Genomic DNA, 21,852 nt, shown 5'->3' on the forward strand with positions numbered 1-21,852 from the left:
ATGTGCCACAAACAGGAAGTTGATATCACCAACCATTCCCATTTTATTTAGTTGTATCCATATAAATGGCCCACCCTGTATAATTACACATTTGATGTGCTCTCGGCTTATATTCATTCACTTTTCCAGTATTTTCCATCTGGGCCACACTATCATAATGACTTATTTTTGTTCAGCCACGACTTGTCTGCAGGGTTTGTAACAATCGCTTCTCAAATTTCCAGTTACATCCCATCTATATCCAAACTACACAAAATCCCCAACCTGCTGATATCCCCAATTCTGTGCCTGTTGCTGCCCCTACTGTGTTGTGAATTACCTGAAATACTGTACTGTAAAGAAGTACGCCCTGAGTGTCCCTAGAATATATATATATATATATATATAAGTTGTTTCATATTAAAACCCAAATATTGGCATGCCCGTACCCCAATCATAAAGATTAGGTCACTGTCCAAATGTTTCTGGACCTAACTGTTTATGGGAAATGTTATGTAACTGTTTTGGACACACCCCCTGACGATGCAGGGTGAAACATGCTTTGGGGCACTAGGAATGTGGTACAATCAGGTCTTCATTGCAACACCATGTAAGTCTGCTTAATGATATAGACTATCCACTGGGAATTAGACTTTAGAGATCTGTAAATTGTAATGTAATTTTCACCATAAGTGGGTGTTTTTTCTATGGCTCTCCATTGAGTCACTCAGCCTATGGAAAAAAATATTAAGTATAGTGTTTATAAATTTTCAATTGTGAGACATTCTGTAGCACATCTTGCTTGGCTAGCGACTGTATTTTGTAATAACTGTTTTGTATAGTATGGCTATCTGCTTTAAGGGCATAAAAGTAAAAATTTGAAAATCGCTTATTTTTCTACATCTTTGCGAAATTTCCAACATTTTCATAAATAAATACAAAATATTATGGACATAAATTTACTACTATCGTGAAGTACAATGTCTCTAAAAAAACATTGTCCGAATCGCTGGGATTGGAAGAAGTATTCCAGAAATTATTACCACGTAAAGTGACTCATGTCAGATTTGAAAAATGGGGCTCTGTCAGGAAGGTGAAAACAGAAGCTCAAAAGGCCAGAACTCGCTGTAAAATCCTGGTTTTGAATATTTCTGCCAACCGATATTTGTGTTGAACGCTGCATGTTCTGCTTATACACTCTCTTGGGACATTTCTGTCGTTAAGCCTACAGGCTAAAACTACATTTCCCATGCAGGTTATTGCCCGTTTCTGCTTGCTCACAACCTGCCCCTTTGATCTGTCACCTCAACCTCCGAATAGTCTACAGGTACATTGGCTCACAAAGGGTTAAAAGCCCACACATGTACGTGTGATGTTATTGCTGACTTTCTGTTCATGATGAGAGCCGACCAGCCTGTAGAAGGTCATATAGGCATGTTTGGCATGTAATCTACTGCACAGCGGGGGTGGGGATCATGTGACAACTAACGGGAGTGTAGGTAACTACGATCCCCCATGTCGATTACAGAATTCTTGATGAGCACTTTTTGAACTAGTTAAGTTTAAGGACAAATACAATCTAAAAGCACTTTAAGATCTTTCTCCTAGTTTGAGGCTGCGTCTGATCTTTTACTCTTTGTCTCTGTGAACAGGTCAAGGATTTTCTTATGTTTCACTGATTAAAACTTTCAAACACATTTTTAGTTTAATTTTTAATACATCGAATTGAACTTTCTATGATGTAATATTTTTTTTAGTCCAGTACCCTTTTGCTAGACATTCCATGTATTTACTGATTATCTACCTTATTAATGTAAGCGCTATTGTTCCGCTCATGTGTCAGTTGTTGTTTAGAACATTACACTTATTGTTTCTTGCGCTGATGTAATCAGATACCTATATTGTGCAATTTATTAGATTGCCTTAGTAGTATTTTCATATTGAGTAATTATTAATGGACCCTGACAAAATAGCATATTGTAATATTCTGCCCAACAACACAATGTGACTCCAGAGTAAAAGCACGTGCTTTATTGTTAATAACTGAATATAAGAAAAAAATCAACTACTCGGTACCAGAATCCATTCTTAAAGGGATTATCTGGGCATGTAGTGATTGTTGATGGTACTACGGTTAAATGCAAGGCGATCCTTGAAACGCTGGAGTCCTGGGTTCAAATCCCAATGAGGACAACAATGAGTTTGTATGTTCTCCCTGTCTTTGCGTGGGTTTGTTCCGGGTTCTCCGGTTTCCTCCCATATTCCAAAGACATACTGATAAGGAATCTAGATTGTGAGCCCCATCGGGGACCGTGCCAATAATGCGGAATAAGATAGCGCTATATAAGCAAAGCATAATATATAACCTTAATGTGTCTTGATACAGTGCCAAATGTTTCTATGTGATTAAATCCTTCGTGAGTAAACCCAGTCTCTGACTACAAAGCCAATGTAAAAAGTTTCTCCGTGTTCTTCCTACACTAAGGGTATGTGCACAAGTTGCGGATTTGGCTGCGGATTTTTCCGGGCGGATTTGGCTGAACCCTCAGGTAGAATGACCTGTGTTTTACCTGCGGATTTAGTGCTGATTTCCTGTGAATTGTGTGGATTTCACCTGCATTTTTACACATGCGGATTTCTATAATGGAAGAGGTGTAAAAACAATGCGGTTTCCGCACAAAGAATTGACATGCTGCAACAAACCGCAGCAAATCTGCATGGAATTTTCCGTAGCGTGTGCACAGCGTATTTGGTTTTCCATAGGTTTACATGGTATTGCATCGCGGAAAAAATCGCAGCATGATCATTCTTTTGTGCGGAATCGCAAAGAATTGCTGCGATTCCGCACCCATAGGAATGCATGAGAATTGCTTACTTCCCGCATGTGGCTATGCCCACCATGCAGGAAGTTAAGCGTCTCATGTGCGGTTGGTACCCACGGTGTGGAGGAGAGGAGACTGTCCTCCAGGCCCTGGGTACCATACCCCTGTAAAAAAAAGAATAAAAAATAAAAAATCGGGGTATATTTACCTTCCGGTGTCCTGCGCTGCATTCCCGGGCCACAGCGTTCCCAGTAATGCCTTGCGGCAAGGTCCTGTGATGATGTAGTCTCGCGTGACTCTAGCGGTCTCGCGAGATCGCTATAGTAACGCGAGACCAACGTCATCACAGGTCTCGCAAGGTATCGCTGGGAACGCTGAGGCCCGGGATGGCAGCGCGGGACGTCGGAAGGTAAATATACCCCGATTTTTTTTATTTTTTTATCATTTTTAACATTTTATCTTTTACTATTGAGGCCGCATAGGCAGCCTCAATAGTAAAAAGCTTGTCACACTTGTCAAACACTATGTTTGACGAGTGTGACCAACCTGTCAATCACTTTCCAAGCGATGCTTCAAATCGCTTGGAAAGTGCTTGAGAAAATTGCAGCAAAATCGCTCGATTTCTGGGAAGGAGTCCGATTTTCATTGTGCGTTTTAAAACGCTACGTGGGCCCATAGCCTGTGGAATGTTTTTTCTGAAAATGCTTGGAATTACTTAACGTTATAAATCTTCTTTATTTTTTAGTGTTCGTTATGAACTCCAGGCTGCGTGCTTTGGGTGGAAGGATAAACAACATTCGAGCAACTGAACTTCCGAAGGAAAAAAACAGGTCAGAAGTGGTTTGCAACGTCCGTTTCCTGGATGGCTCTCAGCAGAATTTCAGAGCTAATGTAAGTGTTAATGTAGCAGACAACAAACTTAAATATGGAGTGCTTTAGTTATCAACAACGCTGGAAAAATGCCTAGCGTGAACTTACCCTTAAGGCCTCGTTCACACGTACCGTTTTTTTCGCATTTCCGCGGCAGTATTTTCCGCGCGTTTTTGCCGCGAAAACGCGAAAAATAAGCATCCCATGCATTCCTATGGGATTCCGCAATGCTGTGCTAATGCTGCGGTTTTTACCGCAGCAGAATCGCTTTACGGTAAAAAACACAGCATGCTCATTAATTTTGCGGACTCGTGGCGATTCCGCACCCATAGGAATGCATTGTTCTGCTTTCTGAATGTGGCTGTGCACACCATGCGAAAAGTAAGCAGAACATTTGCGGATGGTACCCACGGTCCGGAGGAGAGGAGACTGTCCTCCGGGCTTTGGGTACCATATCCCTCTAAAAAATAGAATTTAAAATAAAAAATATTGTTATTCTCATCTTCCGACGTCCCGCGCAGCCTTCCCGCCTCTCTCCACGCTCCCGGTCCCAGTTATTATTATTTTTTACATAGGCAGCCTCAATAGTAAAAAGTTGGTCACACTCGTCAAACACTATGTTTGACGAGTGTGACCAACCTGTCAATCAGTTCTCCAAGCGATGCTACAGATTGCTTGGAAAACGCTAACAATTCTGCAAGCTAATTACGCTTGCAAAATGATAGTTTTTCCGTGGTAAAATCGTGGGAATTTAAAATGCGATTTTCCCGCGGAATGGAATTCCGGAATTGTCGTGGTAATTTCCGCGAGAGTTCCGCTACGTGTGAACCCAGCCTAATAATGCTCACATGATCAGTTGAGTATTAAGGGTAAGTTCACACTGGGTGTTTTTTCAGCTTTTTTTTTGCATTTGTTTGGTTTTTCATGTGTATTTTGCTGCGTTTTGGACAGTGGTTTTGACATGCTAGATTTGTCATTTATGCATGCTGATAAAGTTTAGTGTTGGTAAAAAAAAGTCCTTTTCTATAAAATCAGCGAAACCTGATACCTGCGTTTTTGTTGCGTTATTTCAGCGTTTTTTCACCACCCATTCATTTCAGTGGGTGAAAAATGCTGAAAAAACACTGACATTGACATACTCCATTGTGCCAAAAACCATGCTAATCACAAAATCCTGATGGCAAAAAAAAAAACAATGTGTGCGCATGAAATTTCTGAAATCTCATAGCCTTTGCTGTTACTATAAAACGCAGCTGAAAATTTGCATAAAAAATGCATCAAAAGACGCTGCAAAAATAACTGGTGTGAACTTAGCCTTAAAGAGATTCTCTAAGCCAGTGTTCCCAAACTCCGGTCCTCAAGAGCCACCAACAGGTCATGTTTTCAGGATTTCCTTAGTATTGTCCAGCTGATAACTGGAGTACCTGCACAGGCAATAATTCCATCACCTGTGCAATACTAAGGAAACACTGAAAACACGATCTGTTGGTGACTCTTGAGGACTGGAGTGGGGGAACCCTGCTCTAAGCCCTCATTCAGATGTCTGTGTTGCACGTACGTGTTCTATCCATTTTTCTCTGATGGAACATTTTCCCATTATCTCTGCTGATATTCACATGGCCGTGTTTTTTCACAAACTGTGCGTCCGTGCAAAATTCAGAGACCTGTCCATTTTTTTTCTGGCAGCACGGATGATATGGGCCAATACAAGTCTGTTGGTCTGTAAAAAAAAAAACAAAACACATGCAGCGCATGGATGGTATCCGTGTGCCATCGCATTGCTGTCTGTATTTAACATTGCAAAGAATAGAAGAAGATTTAAAATGTATTTATCCATCTATGAAAAACACTGATGGTAAAACGGCCACACGGATCGTACACTGATGACTCACTGATCCAAAACACTGATGTCACCGATATGTGTGAATGAGGCCTAAGATGAACTGGTAATCAGTGGCTAAGGGTCTAACTTTCGACAGCACAGGCAAACATCTGATAGAAAAAAGCCACAGTGCGCATATTTTGCCTAATGCTGAAGCTCAGTTTTTGTCCCATGACTAGTTGCAAAATTCTTTTTAGAGCATTGGTTAGATATTCTGCACATATACACCCAATAATCAAATTGTAACCCCAAGAAAGAAAAATCATAGATTTATCGGAATCACAGGATCAACAGACGTATTAATGATTTGAAAATTCTGTTTGTATTTTTTATTTGCATAACCGCTCAAGTTCTTAAGTACCGTGTTTGAGCGCTATGCGCATAAAAACGCACCCACTCCTTGTCATGATGTCAGTGAGGTTATTATATGATTGTTTAAGAAATGTTATATGCTCGATGCACCTGGGCATGCAAATCATCAAGATCCGCTGCTGGCAGTTGCTTTTGCAAGTAATCCGACTTTCATACATTTTGCCACCCGTACCCCAATCCTGGGAGTCGGATAAGAATGATGTTTCCATGAGAAGGCCTCCTCATGGGATTGCTCATGTGGTATCCAGATGGAGACGTGAGGTTGTAGTGGAACAGTGAAGGCTGGAATTTAAGTCTGTCGATTCAGCAATGAATTCCACTTTTGTCTTATATGCAATGATAGACAGAAATTGGTCTGGAGACCACATGCTTAACACCATGAAAGAGGTCTTCAAGAGGGAATGTTACATCCATTCTATTCCTGGGATTATGGTGTGGGCTGGCATAACGAATAGTAGCTGGAGTCTTCATTCCAGGTACACTAACAACATGCCATTAATTGATTTGGCTGTGGCACTAGTGGTATGTCCATTTCTCCAAAGTGTCTCAGAATCTGTTTCTGTACATGACAACGTCAGGCCGCATGTTGCTTGTGCTGCTGTGAGCCTGCTACATCTCTGGACTTATCTCTCATTGTACACATCTGGTACAATATTGGTTGGCGATTGCAAAACGAGCTTTCAGCAAATGATTGTGATGATTTATGTGCCCAAGTGCATTCAGAACATTCCCTGGACAACAAAAAAAACCTCATTGATTAAATGTCAAAGAGTGCACGTGCACAAATTTCTGTACATGTTGCTCATGCTTGGAATTGAATAAATGCAATTTTTTTTCTTTTTTATAATTTGATATGAACTTTTTTATCATGTCATTTACGTAATTCTACGACTTTGTCTTCATGATTTTGCAATATCAGTGTGTATGATTAACTGAGGTCTAAGGGGTAAGGTTTCTCCTTGTGGAGAGTGACATGCCAGCTCTGGCTTGTCAAGGTAAGGAGGCTTATTCGCCGTGCAATGCTCCTCTGGGAAAATAATATGCAAATTGCCTCTTCAGCGAAAAAGAGGACTTGAACTCTATAGCGCCACCTGTTGGTAGTAGCGATCCTACAAGTCACAATGAACCCTTTAACAAATCTTGTAACGAGTCTTTTATCATAAGTCATATTACAAGACTCGTTAAAGGGTTGATTGTGACATGTAGGATCGCTACTACCAACAGGTGGCGCTATAGAGTTCAAGTCCTCTTTTTCTCTGAAGAGGCAATTTGCATATGATTAACTGTACATATTGCAGAATGAGGATATAGGCCAGATGCATATCAATGCTTGTGCCCGTTCTTATCAATTGCATTTCAATTCACAAAAACCATTCCTCACTCAGATCCCTTAACTGTCAATAGAAATCTAGAGGGTTGCCATGTTTCTGCTAGCGGAAAGTCTGTGGAAAAAATTCCAGTGAAATCTGCATTCCTAAATTCAAATTCACTTTTCACTTGTAGTTGCAGTTAACAGTTTATTGGGTGCGTGTCTGCGGAAAGAAAAGCTGGGCACAATGTATTGGGCACTAAAATGAAATATTTGGAATTTACACTGAAAATCACCTATGGGATCAAAAGAGTTACTAGACTAAAAATGAATTTTGCAGATGGTTTAATTTTTAACATGGTGGGCATGGGAGCAAGGTGTAGAGCTGAGTAGACTGATTTATACTGTAGTTTTGTGAGAAAAGATCCAGTGTAACCTGTGTTTTCCTCATTTAGTCCTCTGCTCTTTGTGGGATTTTCAGTCCAGTGGGCGATCCTATCAGCAGTTTTCTTTGTACACATGTGCATATAGAGATAATAATTTTATTTCTATAGCGCCAACATATTCCGCAGGACTTTACATCACAGAGGGGACTTATACAGACAATAGACATGACAGCATAGCAATAAACACATAGATCAAAGCAGATCCCAAGAGAAATGAGGGCCCTGCTGGCAAGCTTACAATCTTATAAGGGAAAAGGGGAGACACGAAAGGTGGATGGTAACAATTGCTTTTATTGTTTTTATGGTTTGGACCATCCCTAGTGTAAGGCTGCGTTCACACGTGGCGTTTTTTCGCGTTTCCGCGGCGGTTTTAACCGCGCGATTTTGCCGCGAAAACGCGAAAAATAAGCATCCCATGCATTCCTATGGGATTCCGCAATGCTGTGCTAATGCTGCGGTTTTTACCGCGGCGGAATCGCTTCGCGGTAAAAACCGCAGCATGCTCATTAATTTGCGGAATCGCGGCGATCCCGCACCCATAGGAATGCTTTGTTCCGCTTACTTCCCGCATGTGGCTGTGCACACCATGCGAAAAAGTAAGCAGAACAATTGCGGATGGTACCCACGGTCCGGAGGAGAGGAGACTGTCCTCCGGGCTTTGGGTACCATATCCCTGTAAAAAATAGAATTTAAAATAAAAAATATTGTTATTCTTACCTTCCGGCGTCCCGCGCAGCCTTCCCGCTTCTCTTCACGCTCTCGTTCCCAGTAATCCTTTGCGAAAATGCTCGCGATGGCGTCCTTTCTCGCGGGATCGCGAAGTCTCGCGGTCATTCGCGCGACATCATCGCGAATTACTGCGAGACGTCGCGATCCCGCGAGAACTGACGTCATCGCGGGCATTTTCGCAAAGTATTACTGGGAACGGATGCGCGGGACGTCGGAGGGTGAGAATAACACCGTTTTTTATTTTTTTTTTACATTCTATCTTTTACTACTGATGCCGCATAGGCAGCCTCAGTAGTAAAAAGTTGGTCACACTCGTCAAACACTATGTTTGACGAGTGTGACCAACGTGTCAATCAGTTCTCCAAGCGATGCTACAGATCGCTTGGAAAACGCTAGCATTTTGCAAGCTAAATACGCTTACAAAATGCTAGTTTTTCCGCGGGAAAATCGCGGGAATTTAAAATGCGATTTTCCCGCGGACTGGAATTCCGGAATTCTCGCGGTAATTTCCGCAAGAGTTCCGGTACGTGTGCACTTAGCCTAAGAATCGGGAGTTCCTGTTGCTGCATGAACCAGTTAACAGTCTAAACATGTAACAGTACAGACACAGAGGGCTATTAAATGCAAAAAGCATGTGAGAACATGATGTGAGGAACCTGGATATGGTAAAAAAATTTTGAAATGAGCCACACAGGGATAATTAAGTTAATGCATTGAGGCGATAGGCCAGTCTGAACAATTGCGTTTTTAAGGCACGCTTAAAACTGTGGGGATTGGGGATTAATCATATTAGCCTGGGTAGTGCTTTAGAGATAGCTGTCAGTCACTGATAGGACTGGGCTGAAAATCTCAGAGAAAGTAGAGGATTAAATAATGAAAACACTGGTTTTCCTGAACGTTTTCTCATAAAACTATATATCAGTCTACTCTGCTCTACACCCTGCTCCATAATGTGTAACCTGCAGATTTGACTGCATTTTCCTGGTGACAGGTTCCCTTCTTTAATGTAGATTTAAATACCTGAAAGGAATAAAGTTTTTAAAAATTTGGTCTTGTTTGGGACTTTTGTGGTGAATGAGCCCCTCAAAGCTCAATTCAAAAGTGAAGTGGTCCCTAAAATAGAGGTTTTGAAAATCTAATTGAAAGAATTGGCAAATTGCTTCTAAACTGGTAAGGCTTCTAACATCCTAGTGAAAAATAAATACATTAAAAAAATGATACCAAAGTAAGAAATAAGTATATATGTGGGAAATCTTATTAAAGGAAATCTGTCAACCTCCTGGGACTTTATCTATTAATATGGGCATACAGGTAAACAGAAGGGTTAATATAGTCTTATGTATGCCTCATAGCTACGGTTTAGATGTGCAGAAATCGTCTTTCAGGCACAGGATTCCCGGGGCCAGCAAACACGTTTCCGGGGGCTGTGTGTTTTCTTCGTCACTGCATGCCCCGGAGCCTGGAAGAGCTCATTACCATAACAGAATAAAAGACGTTTTGTGCAAATCAAGACCGCAGATATGGGTTTACAGGTATGACTATTTTAACCATTCTATTACCTGTATGTCCATATGAATAGGTAAAACAATGCCAGGGGTTAATAACTTCTCGTAAATGATTTTGTGTAATATCACGATCTGTTTTAAAGGGAATTTGTCAGTTGGATTTCACACCCAAACTATTTGATATATGTATATAGCTGTATCATAGTTAAGCCCAGCAATACCTTTCCATAGCCAGTCCATTCCTCCATTCCAGTGAAATTTGTGTTTGAATTGATATGCAAATGAGGCTGTAGATTTGAAGCCTCTTTCATTCCAGCTCTATTCTCCACCCAGCGCTACCTCCTTCTACTTGATTGACAGCTCCTTTGCCTGAAGTCACACTTTATAGAGGCTGCCAGTTAAGCAGAAGGTGGTGGCGCTGAGTAGGGCACAGAGCTTGGGTGACGAAGGCTTCAAATCTACAGCCTCATTTGCATATCAATGTAACTCTTATTTCTCAGTAACAGGAACAGACTGGCCATGTAAAGGTATCATGGGACTTTGAAAGTGCTACACACATGGACAAAATTGTTTGAACCCTTCTGTTAAAGGGGCTATCAAGGCTTGGGGTTCAAGTATGCAAATTTCCTATGGGACTGTAGACTTGTGAGTCCTCACAGTGTGCATTTTCAGAATTTTCCTGGGCTGAGAGCTGGCGGGTTGTTGTGTGACCGCAAATATGTGATTTGCATACTTCTGAACGCATTCCGACTAGAAGTGGAGCTCCCGCTAGGGCCGGGAGACTCGGTCCGGGCCTTAGTCAGTTCTTCAGGGTTTTTTTCACGGCAACGGTGACCCGGTCCGTGGCCCTGGGTGTCCAATCAAATAAAAATGGGGAAGTTAGTTGAAATAAAGTCGTGACGCCACCAGTGGTATTTGGCAATAAGGAGATAGCCAACGCTGCTTAAGGAGGCTCTGGGGCTATTGGTGATGCAGCAGAGTTGATACAGCTCTCCACGGGTAGAGCTATGCCCCAGTTCAGATATAAGGTAGTAGATGATAGCAATGGTTGTAGTGCAGGGCAGATGGCGCAGTAAATTATCTGAGGATACAGCGGAGTGCAGTCTTCACACTTTTACTCACAGTTCTTCCAGTTACAATCCCCAGCCAGGGTGCTGTGTCCTCCAGGTTGATGGCCCAGCCAGCTCTCAGGTAGTTTGGGGTCCACTGTACCAGAACCCCTTCTTATGTTCCTTTCCTGGCCGTCTCTCTGCGCTGGCTCCCACCTTTTCTGCCCTGCGCCTTCACACATAGTGTCCCAAGCCAGCAGCCTCAGATCCTGTCGGACAACGTTCTCTTAGTCCCCTTGATCCTATCTGGCTGCCTTTTCAGCGAATATGTATGGAGTTGGCTGTAGCACATACAGTCGCTACAGCCTCCGGTTTTTTAGCTGAGTCCTTAGTTTCTCCATTAGTCTGGGGCTGGTCCCCTACTGCGACCTGGTCCCTCCACCCGACTACAGTCGGCGTGGATTCGAGCGCCACGAGTGGATTCCTCACTTCCCGTGCCCCTAGGACCCCTTCTTTCTCTCCTCTTTTCACTCACGCTGCGCTAGTCTAGGGACGTGCTCCTCTCTCCTTCAGTCCCCAGCACCAATTGTCTTCTCTCCCTCCAACGGACTCCTGTTTCTATGACAACTCTCCACTCCCAACTGTCAGCTTTCTCACCAGCTGTCCTACCCTTATCTACTTCCTTCACCCACACCCTCTACCTAGTTCCTCCCTGGCCTAAAGAGGTCTAGTGTTGTAGTGTTGGGTGATAGTGTGTGGGTCCTGGATAGTATCCCCTCTTTACTCGAGAGTGGAGTACCACACCTCTGGCTGAGGTGCAGTACCTCTGTGGCGACTGGACCCTCAGGAGTGCCATAGATATGTCTGGTTTCACTCAATTTACTTGTATTTAGCTAGGCAACATGACCTCATGTATGTAAATCGCATACTTGCGGTCACACGCCCACTCACTCATGGAGAATTCAGAGAGTGTGCTGTGGAGATATACAGGTCTGTAGTCACGTAGAGTAGACTTGGCATTCAAGTCTGTAGTCAGACAATCTCTTTAAAGTATGAAAAACCCACAATGGTCACTGAAATAAATTGAAACTCCGTAATTTTTCAGTTTAAATTTAATGAATATCAACTAATGCTAAGGAAAATTAGGGATTGATTTTTGAGTTGTGGTTGGTTCAATAGAAAAAAAATCATTCTGAAAATGACCTAGACAAAAATTATGGTACCCCTAGAAAAGATTGAACATACAAAATTGTATGGACATGTTACATTAGGGTGTGTTTACAAGCTGGCAATCAGCCTATTTAAAGGGTGAAAAGTAATCACTGTGCTTTTTGGTATCTTCATGTGCACCACACTGAACATGGACCGAAAAAGGCTAAGGTGAGTGTTGGCTCAGGAAATTAGGAAGAAAATGCTATGCAAACATGTTAACGGTAAGACTATGTACCCACGTTGCAGAAATGCTGCCGAAATTTCCGTAACATTTCCACACTCCAGCCGTGTGTAAAACGCATGCAAACTCGCATGCGTTTTTCCCGCAGAAAACAAGCGTTTGCAAGCGTTTTTCGCTTGCGGAATGCTTACGCATTCCAAGTGATAAGCGGATCAATGCATTCCTATGGGTGCGGAATTGCCGCGATTCCGGAAAAAGAATGGGCACACCATTGCGGAATCCCATGGGATTGCATGGGATTCGTTTTCTTTGCGTTTTCATGGCGATTCCGCAGCCTAAAGGTTATAAGACCATTGCCAAACAGTTTGATGTTCCTGTTTCTACAGTTGCACATATTATTCAGAAATTTGAGGTCTATGGGACTGTAGCTAACCTACCTGGACATGTCTACAAGAGGGAAAATTTATTACACATTGAAGAAACGGATAATACCAGTGGTAACCAAATGGCTCAGAACAGCCATCAAAGAAATTAGAGGAGAAATCAGAAAAAAGTGAAACTGGAAGCTGCCAAAATGCATACTGAAAAGCTACAAAAGATATGAGAATTTTCTTTTGACATTTGAGACAACACTTGAGCTTTTTGCAAGTCACATCAGCTCTATGTTCACAGATGCAAAAATAAATCCTACAAAGAAAAGAGTATTGTACCTACTGTACAAAAGCATCCAAAAATGGCTAAGAGAAAATCATTGGACTATTCTAAAGTGGCCTTCTATGAGCCGTGATCTAAATTCTATTGAACATCTGTGTAAGGAGCTGAAACATGGAGTTTGGAGAAGTCGCCTTCACACTTTAGGCAGCTGGAGGAGTTTGCTTATAATGAGTGGGCCAAAATGCCCGTGGACAGGTGCAGGTATCTCATTGAGAGTTACAGAAATCATTTGTTTGCAGTGATTGCCTAAAAGTTCTGCAACAAAATATTAAGTTAAAGGGGTATTGCCATCCCCAAGATCCTATCCCAATATATGTAGTAGGTGTAATAATAATGTTAGCAAATACCTCCAATTAGAAATTTAAGCAGTTCTTCTGATTCACTATGTCGCTTACCCCATGTGAAGGGCATTACAGTAGCTTGGGTATCCGTGATTACGACTGCTAACAACTAGCTAACTGTAACTCTGAGTAGTGTTCGTAACCATGGATACCTAAGCTACTGCAATGCTCTGCACATGGGGTAGGAGTCATGGTGAATCAGGAGAACTACACGACTTTTCTAATTGGAGGTATTTGCTTTGTTGATTATTCCTCCAATAATAAATCCTTTCTTGATCATCTTCCTTTACTATTGTTTCTTTATTTCTAGCAATGACTATAACTTATTAGACCGTGAATGGAACAGTGGTCCATCATGGTTAGTAATGCTTTCTTCATGCAGTTTTGCCCTCTGTTCTAGTGATCATTGGGGGTTCTCAGACCCCGAGAAATCATGTATTTATCATCTAGCCTGAGGATAGGTGTGGTTATGGGATAACCAATTTAATCTGTCACCCCTTTTTTCGAATATGAGCTGCCGGCACCGACATCAGGGGCTTATCTACAGCATTCTGTAATGCTGTAGATAAGCCCCCGATGTAACCTGAAAGAGAAGGAAAAAAGAGTTAGATTATACTCACCTCGGCGTTCGGTCCGGTCCGATGGGTGTCGCTGTCCGGTCCGATGGGTGTCGCCGTCCGGCGCCTCCCATCGTCATATGATGCCGTCCTCTTCTTTCCTTCCTGTCGTGGCTCCTGCGCAGGCGCACTGATCTGCCCTGTTGAGGGCAGAGCAGAGACCTGCAGTGCGCAGGTGCCGGGAGAGGTCCGGCACCAGCGCACTGCAGTATTCTGCTCTGCCCTCAACAGGGCAGAGCAGTGCACCTGCGCCACGACAGACAGCAAAGAAGACGACGTCATGGTTAGAAGAAGGGTGGCGCCAGACCACAACACCCATTGGACCAAGATCGGACCGCCCCCCAGTAAGTATAATATAACTCATTTTTCTGCTCTTTCAGGTCACATTGGGGGCTTATCTACAACATTACAGAATGCTGTAGATAAGCCCCTGATGTCGGTGCCGTCAGCTCATATTCGAAAAAAGGGGTGACAGATTCTCTTTAACGTTACATAGGCGTGGTGTGCTGCCTTTTCTATTTGATATTCTGTAGCTAATATGTTGAGGTACACACATTATTTTGTCAAAACATTTCACTTTTTGCATGGTCAACAAGTCAAATACTTTGCTGTAGTACATTTTTGTAGCGCTCCCATGCTTGTTTTCTTAACCGCTGTTACTTCCATTCATTTCATTGGTTTTTGTTTTTGCTACAGAAAAAAATCAGTAATTGTTTGTAGGTTTCACATTTCATATGATTTTAGTCATCCAGTATAAACCCTTAATTTTAGACTTGCATTGTGAGATCCCAATAAAAGAAAAGATAAATTTTTATAAAGATTGGTGGAGGTGTGCATTAATGACTGTGAAACAATAAATATTCGCAACGTGCCATTGCAGTAATCTGATGACTGTGGATTGCGTGGGCCATAGAGAAGGCCTAGCATTTCAGTCTGGCTATGACTAACATCATGGTTGTATAGACTGAACTAATAGAACATTTTCAACCGGAAAAAAAGGTATGTTTCTGAAAGAATTGATGTACCAGCCTACTACTTATGTGGGCAGTAATTACTTTAGCCATATAATTAGGAGCAAGATCTGAATGTGAATCCTAAGCGCAGAAATAACATGTCATTAGATGGCATAGATTTGTGTTTTGTTCTCGCTAAACATTCTCTTAGAAATGTGACTCTTTAAAAGCTTCACTTGCTGTTACTCATGCATCTGAGACATTCTGGTGTTTGTCAGTTTGCTCCGTGAATTTTTAGCGATCAGTGTACAATTTATCGTTGTAGTGTTTGAAGTATTGTCCTTGCCTGAAAAAAAATGTAAAATGCTTTTATTAAGGCCGTATATCACTAAAAACGGAGCAAACAGCCCTCTCATTTATTTTCTGCTAAAGCATGGCACAATAAGAATAAATGATAATTTAATATATTTTCTCTTGTAAAAAGAGCATATTATTTACACCCAATCATCCCCAATTCATGTACATTAACACCTAACCATGAGTATACCGTATATACTCGAATATAAGCCGACCCGAGTATAAGCCGAGGCTCTTAATTTTACCACAAAAGACTGGGAAAGCTTACTGACTCACGTATAAGCCTAGGGTGGGAAATGCAGCAGCTACTGGTAAATGCTTCATGCAAAATATGTCTCATATAATGCTCCATAAAGTTCAAGATGGGCCCCATAAGATGCTCCATAAAGTTCAAGCTGGGCCCCATAAGATGCTCCATACACAATATGCCCATATAACGCTCCATAAAGTTCAAGATGGGCCCCAAACAAAAATATGCCCCATATAATGCTCCATAAAGTTCTAGATAGGCCCCATAAGATGCTCCATAAACAATACGCCCCATATAGTGCTTCATAAAGTTCAAGATGGGCCCCATAAGATGCTCCATAAAGTTCAAGGTGGGCCCCATAAGATGCTCCATCCAAAATATGCCCCATATAATGCTTCATAGAGTTCATGATGGGCCCCATCAGATGCCCATATAATGCACGGTTTATGTTGATCCCCATATACTGTATATTGCTGCTGCAAATAAAAAAAAAAATACCTCTCGTCGCTGACCGCTACTCCTCGGTGTAGCCGTCTCTCTGCACTGACTGTTCAGGCAGAGGGCGCACACTGATCACGTCATCGCGCCCTCTGACGTGAACGTCACAGTCAGAGGACGTGGAAGACATCGCAACGGTGGAATGGGGAGAGGTGAATATTGCAAGTATCGGGGGTCTGAGCAACCGGTGGCACAGGCACCTGGGGCCCTATTGTGCGCTGATCTCCCCGCCTGCTCAGGACTCCAGGCCAGCCCTGTCAGCAGTCACCGGAACATTCACAGAGGCTGCAGGCACACACAGATGACCAGGAGAGACTGGGAAACACCCGCACTGCAGCGGAGAACAAGTAAGTGGGACCGTGATTCTTGTAGAGTATATACCGAGGGGGGTCTTTCAGCAAAAAAATGTGATGAAAAACTTATCTTATACACGAATATATACGGTAATTGTACAGGTAAAATGTACAAATTTTTATCTGCCTTTCAACAAGATGCAGAGTTTATACCCTACATAATCTTGACAAAAGCCAGTACTGGGAAATCTATAAATAAGGCCCCATGCCCCTATGGCAGTGATGATGAACCTATGGTATGCGTGCCACAGGGGGCACGCAGAGCCCTCTCTGTGGGCACGCATGCCAGGCCTGCCGCCGCACACACTCCACTCTCTTCCGATGTTCAAATGTATTTGCGTCTTTTAGACGCTAATACATTTAAACCAGGGGTGGGGAACCTACTGAAACCACAATGCTTGATCGTCAGCCGTATCCTTATCATTATAGAACGCTGCCTGTACATGGATGTTGATGTCATTGGGGTGGGCGGGATTAGCGCCCAATGCGTTCCCGTCTTCCTATCCCGGAAGAGGAGCTGCTGCCAGAGAGTCCAGAGCTACCTCTGTGCCGGCAGCTCTGTGCCTGTCTGCTGGTGATTTCTGTGCCTTTCTGCTGGTGATCTGTACCCCTCAGCTATGTGCCCCCTATGATCTCTATGCCCCCCAGCTATGTGCACCCCTGTGATCATTGTGGCTCGCAGCTTTGTGCCCCCCTGTGATCCCTGTGCCCTCTATGTACCCACCTATGATATTTGTGCACCCATGTGATCTCTGTGCCTCCTGTGAGCTCTGCCTCCTCCAGCTATATGCCCCCCCTGTAATCTTTGTGCCACCCCCCCGGAGATCTCTGTGTCCCCCCGGTGATCTATGTGCCTCCCCGGCGATGCTGTCAGCTCCAGGTCCAATGCGCAACATTGCTGCCGGGGCCGAAAAGAATAAAGACAGTGCAGGCGTGCACTGGCAAGAGCTCCAGCAGGAGCTGGACATCTAATGTATTATGTTTAGTTTTGAGAGAAGTGGGGATGGGGAGCTACTTTATTCAGAGGGAGTGTGTGTGTGTATGTATATATTTTGCAGAGGGGCAGTGTGTGTGAGTATATACTATGAAGAGAGATTGTGTGTGTAAGGGAGAGTATTTTGCACGTCCTCTGTGATGTGATGTTAAATTGGCGTATTGGCACTCTCTGATAAATAAGTGGGTTTTGGGTTGCCTTTTCGACACTGTCTCTAAAAGGTTCGCCATCACTGCCCTATTGTACGAGTATACCTAGAGCGTTTACTTTTGGAAAATGGAGCAAATATACATTGATGTCATTGCCTGTGGTGAGATGATTTTTGTTTTTTTTAATTTTTTTTCTCAACCCTGTACCAACTTGCATAGATATTCACGCTACAAACTTACAGAACGAATCTAGTTTGTAGCTTGTGGACTGCCTGTATAGGCAGTGCGGGTTGCTCTTGGGGTGGCTCTTCTCCTTGAGTGACAGTACTGGTCAGTAGCTTTTCCTGCTGCTGTGACACATTAACACCTGTCATTGTTCTGAAGTGTACAATGTATTCACTATATTTCCATTTAGAGATAACAGTGCATGTGAACAAGCACATGGTTAAAGGGGTTGTCCTGGCTTTTCGCATATTCTCAGTACATATCTGGGCTGCAGAATTATGACAATAAGTAATTTCCTTTCTGTCACTAGTTTGCACGGTTTTCTAGATATTCTGAACAGAACGTCCAAGGGGGGGTGTGTTATGGCATTGAAATGAAGACTGGTCATAACCTCCTGCTCTAGTCTAAACATGCCCTCTATAGCAACAACCCCACCCTCCATAGCTACAGGCCCTCCCCGTCCACATGAAGAAGCCCTCATCACACAGTAACAAATCCTCCCCCTCTAGCAGCCTCACTGAAGAAATGCATAGAGCAAGACGGAGGGGAGGAGCAGTTGAATAAGCCCCGCCCAGCGGACCAGACAGCAGCAGTTTACATACATCTGAACCGATATAAAAAGGTATTTATGCATAAAAGGTGCGGGGTCAGGGGGAAGCAAAAGTACTAAGAGAATCCTTATGTGACACACGATTGAATGATATCATTATATGATATCTCAAAAAAGGGGTGACAGATTCCCTTTAAGGAAAGTGAGAGTCGTGGTTAGGGATATTGTTCTGAAAATTATGGGTGGTGGGAGCCAGTGAATTTTGATTTTGTAGCACTTATCAAGAACTGAGAGAGAGGGAGGTGAGCAGTCAACTGCTATATACAAATCAATGAATTGGAGAGAACTGATTAGAATCTTATCAGTTATTGCCTCAGCTTGGAATGTTCTACTGGGCGTACTCCGGCTATTCTCTGGTGGTCAATCTCCTTGCAAATAAACTGTAAAGCCCCCGTTACACACTGCGATATCACTAGCAATATCGCTGTAAAGTCACCGATTTTGTGACGTTGCAGCGATATTACTAGCGATATCGCTGCATGTGATACTTACCTCCGACCGGCTCCCCCGCTGATTATCGCTGATCGCGCGAGAAGCTGCTGGACCATTTCTCGTCGTCAGCTTCCTGCGGCGCTTCCTGCTGTGACGACGAGCGACGCGTGGAGCCGGGCGGGAGGACGCAGGATCGCCTGGTGTGACAGGTAAGTAGCGACCCCCGTCCCCAGCGATGTCGCTGGTGAGATCTGCCTGAGTGGCAGCTCACTAGCAACCATCCAGCGATTCACCAGCGATCCTGACAGCGTCATATCGCTGGTCGGGATCGCTGGTGAGTCGCTAGGTGTAACGGTACCCTAAGATAAAAGCTCTCATAGTTTAAGAACCACAGCAGATATAAAAAGTAAGTCAATTGCAGATTTTTTCATCTACTAACTATAGAGTACCAATTTCATAACGTGAAAATGCCTCTTTAATTCTTTCGCTGTCAGGGTTTTTTCTTTTACATCTTGAACTGCGACAGTATTTGCACTTTTTACATGTAAAAATAAAACCTATATTCAAAAATAAAAATTGGATGTTAAAAGCTGATACCAATCTATCTTCACGAAGCAAATTGTCAAATGCCATTCGCCATTATACCGGTACATGCAGGCACCTTCGTGTAAACTTAAATCAGAGTGATTTGTCTTTTAAATAATGCTTAAAATTGATATTGGTGGCTAAAAGTGGGATCCAAATATAAAACTACAAATACTACATCTCTTTAAAATAAAACATAATGTGTAGAATACATAAATACTACCTAGTCCTGTCTACATTTTATATATGCTTACAAAATCTGCAGAACTGGAAAGAATCTATTGTTACTCTGGTAAATTCATGTTTGGCATGTGTGTCAATTTACATAGCATTAACTTTGGAATACCTTCACGTTATCTGGTAATTCTGACACATTTTTATGACGTATTGTACTTAGCATATCGATCTAAATTTACTACTACTAAAAGGAAACTGAAATTTACAAAGAAAGTGGAAAAATTTGCAATTTTCAAAATTCCAATGGTCTAACCTTAAAACAGTCATTCTACACTAAATAGTTAATAATTGCTGTTCTATTATGTCTCCTTTTATAATGCCATTTTTTATGTACCTTTTATTTTGGGTGACATTAGAAGACTTATTAACAATTTTTCAAATTTATAGGAAACTTTTAGAAACCTACCGTATTTTTACAGGACGCTTCAAATCTCACTTGCCTTTTAAAAGTACCTTTATATTAGAAGTTGCCCACAAATTACACAGTGTTTAAAAAGTGCCCCTCTTATAGTAGTCAAAATATTGGTTGGTCAGTTTAACCATTTAGATGCTTTACATGAGCAAACACACAGTCTAAATGAAAATTACATTTTTTTCCATTATAATTTCATCCGAAATTCCACAAAGTCCACTATCACTGCAGCCCTCCACCAGTCAGGCAGAGTGAAAGCCCGCACAGAGTTTGTTAAAAACGCATGAAGGACTCCCAGACTATGAGAAATAAGATTCTCTGGTCTGATGAGCCGAAGATAGAACTTTTTGGTGATAAATCTAAGGAGTATGTGTGGAGAAAACCAGTTGTTGCTCATCACCTGCCCAATATAATCCCAACAGTGAAACATGGTGGTGGCAGCATCATGCTATGGCGGCGTTTTTTAGCTGTAGGGACAGGATGACTGGTGTTACGGTTGCTGTTACAGGGGGCGATGTGAGAACAACCCGGTAGTGGACCCTCAGGGTCACGGCTCCAGAGCCCCCGAGGGCGAGCAGACCAGCTTTGGCCACCCCCTATACAGGGAGCGTTAGGGGCAGGCCCACGGAGGGTAGAACCGTGACAGCCGGAACCAAAGGGGCGACTGGGGTTAAGCCAGGAGCAGACACACAGAAGACACCAAGCTGTAGCAGAGAAGGACCTGGGGATCACGGAGAATGGTGCGCGTACCGAGCTCAGCGGGTGGCACAGGCGGGATGCTGTAATGGAGAGAAGGCACAGGTAAGGACACAGAATGGGAGACAAGGCAGGAGGCAGACGGACAGAGGCAGACACAGAAGACAATGGTGGACAACGCGAGGGCTGCCAGAGGTGGCGCAGAAAAGGGGCCAGGCAGGAGACACAGTGTGCGCTGAAGGAGACAGTCGCCGCAGTCGACAGTCAGGCAACCTCCTGGCCAGACGCTGATCCTATGTAGTCGGTGGATGTCACCATGTTGGGGGCGGCGCCACGCGTCATCACTCCCTGGAGGCAGATGCACCGGGATCCCCACAGTGCGCAGGTGCCCGACGCCGAGGGACACGGAAGCTGGGCGCGGGGACGCGCCAGGCCACAGGACCGTGCCGGGAGGTGCGCGCATCAGCCGGGACCGTGACAGTACCCCCCCTCTTACTCCCCTCCCTCTTAATGTTGGTGAGAAATCGTCTCATAATAAGGGGAGCATTAATATTCTCACGGGGTTCCCTTGATCTCTCCTCCGGGCCGAAGCCTTTTCTATCAACCAAAAACAAAGTTCTTCCTGTAACTGTTTTCATGGCTAAAATGTCCCGCACCTCGAAAATGTTATCAGAACTACAAGACTGGGAAGTCTGAGCTGATGCAAAGTGAAAACGATTAAATACTGCAGGCTTGAGGAGGGATACATGGAAGATATTGGGGACTTTCAGTGAGGTGGGCAGTTTTAACTTGTAGGCCACATCGTTGATACGATTCAGAATCTCAAAGGGGCCAATGTAACGTGGACCTAACTTATAGGAAGGAATTTTTAACCTGATATACAGTGAGGATAACCAAACCCTATCTCCTGGGCGATACGGGGGAGCGTCTAACCGTTTTTGTCGGCATATCTCTTCATCCTGAGGCTGGCTTTTTCGAGAGCCTCTTTAGTCTCCCTCCAAATCTGAGAGAAGTCTGTGGACAAGGAGTATGCTGCCGGTACACCCGAGGTAGGGGTAACAGGAAGGGGAATG

General features: G+C 43.3%; 1 protein-coding gene across 3 annotated transcripts in view; it reads left to right on the forward strand.

Annotated features, from left to right (window-relative positions):
• PTPN3 (protein tyrosine phosphatase non-receptor type 3) overlaps positions 1–21,852 on the forward strand; it is a 442,179-nt gene that overhangs the window by 105,041 nt on the left and 315,286 nt on the right. For all 3 annotated transcript variants that reach the window (XM_073587741.1, XM_073587742.1, XM_073587740.1), the window contains exon 2: positions 3,547–3,692. In XM_073587741.1, the coding sequence (XP_073443842.1) occupies positions 3,555–3,692 (138 nt within the window). In that variant the 5' untranslated portion in view covers positions 3,547–3,554. The remainder of the gene's footprint in view (positions 1–3,546; positions 3,693–21,852) is intronic.

This window comes from Dendrobates tinctorius, unplaced genomic scaffold (genome assembly GCF_039654945.1).
Source record: "Dendrobates tinctorius isolate UK_male_01 unplaced genomic scaffold, ASM3965494v1 ptg000102l, whole genome shotgun sequence".
Lineage (NCBI taxonomy): Eukaryota > Metazoa > Chordata > Amphibia > Anura > Dendrobatidae > Dendrobates > Dendrobates tinctorius.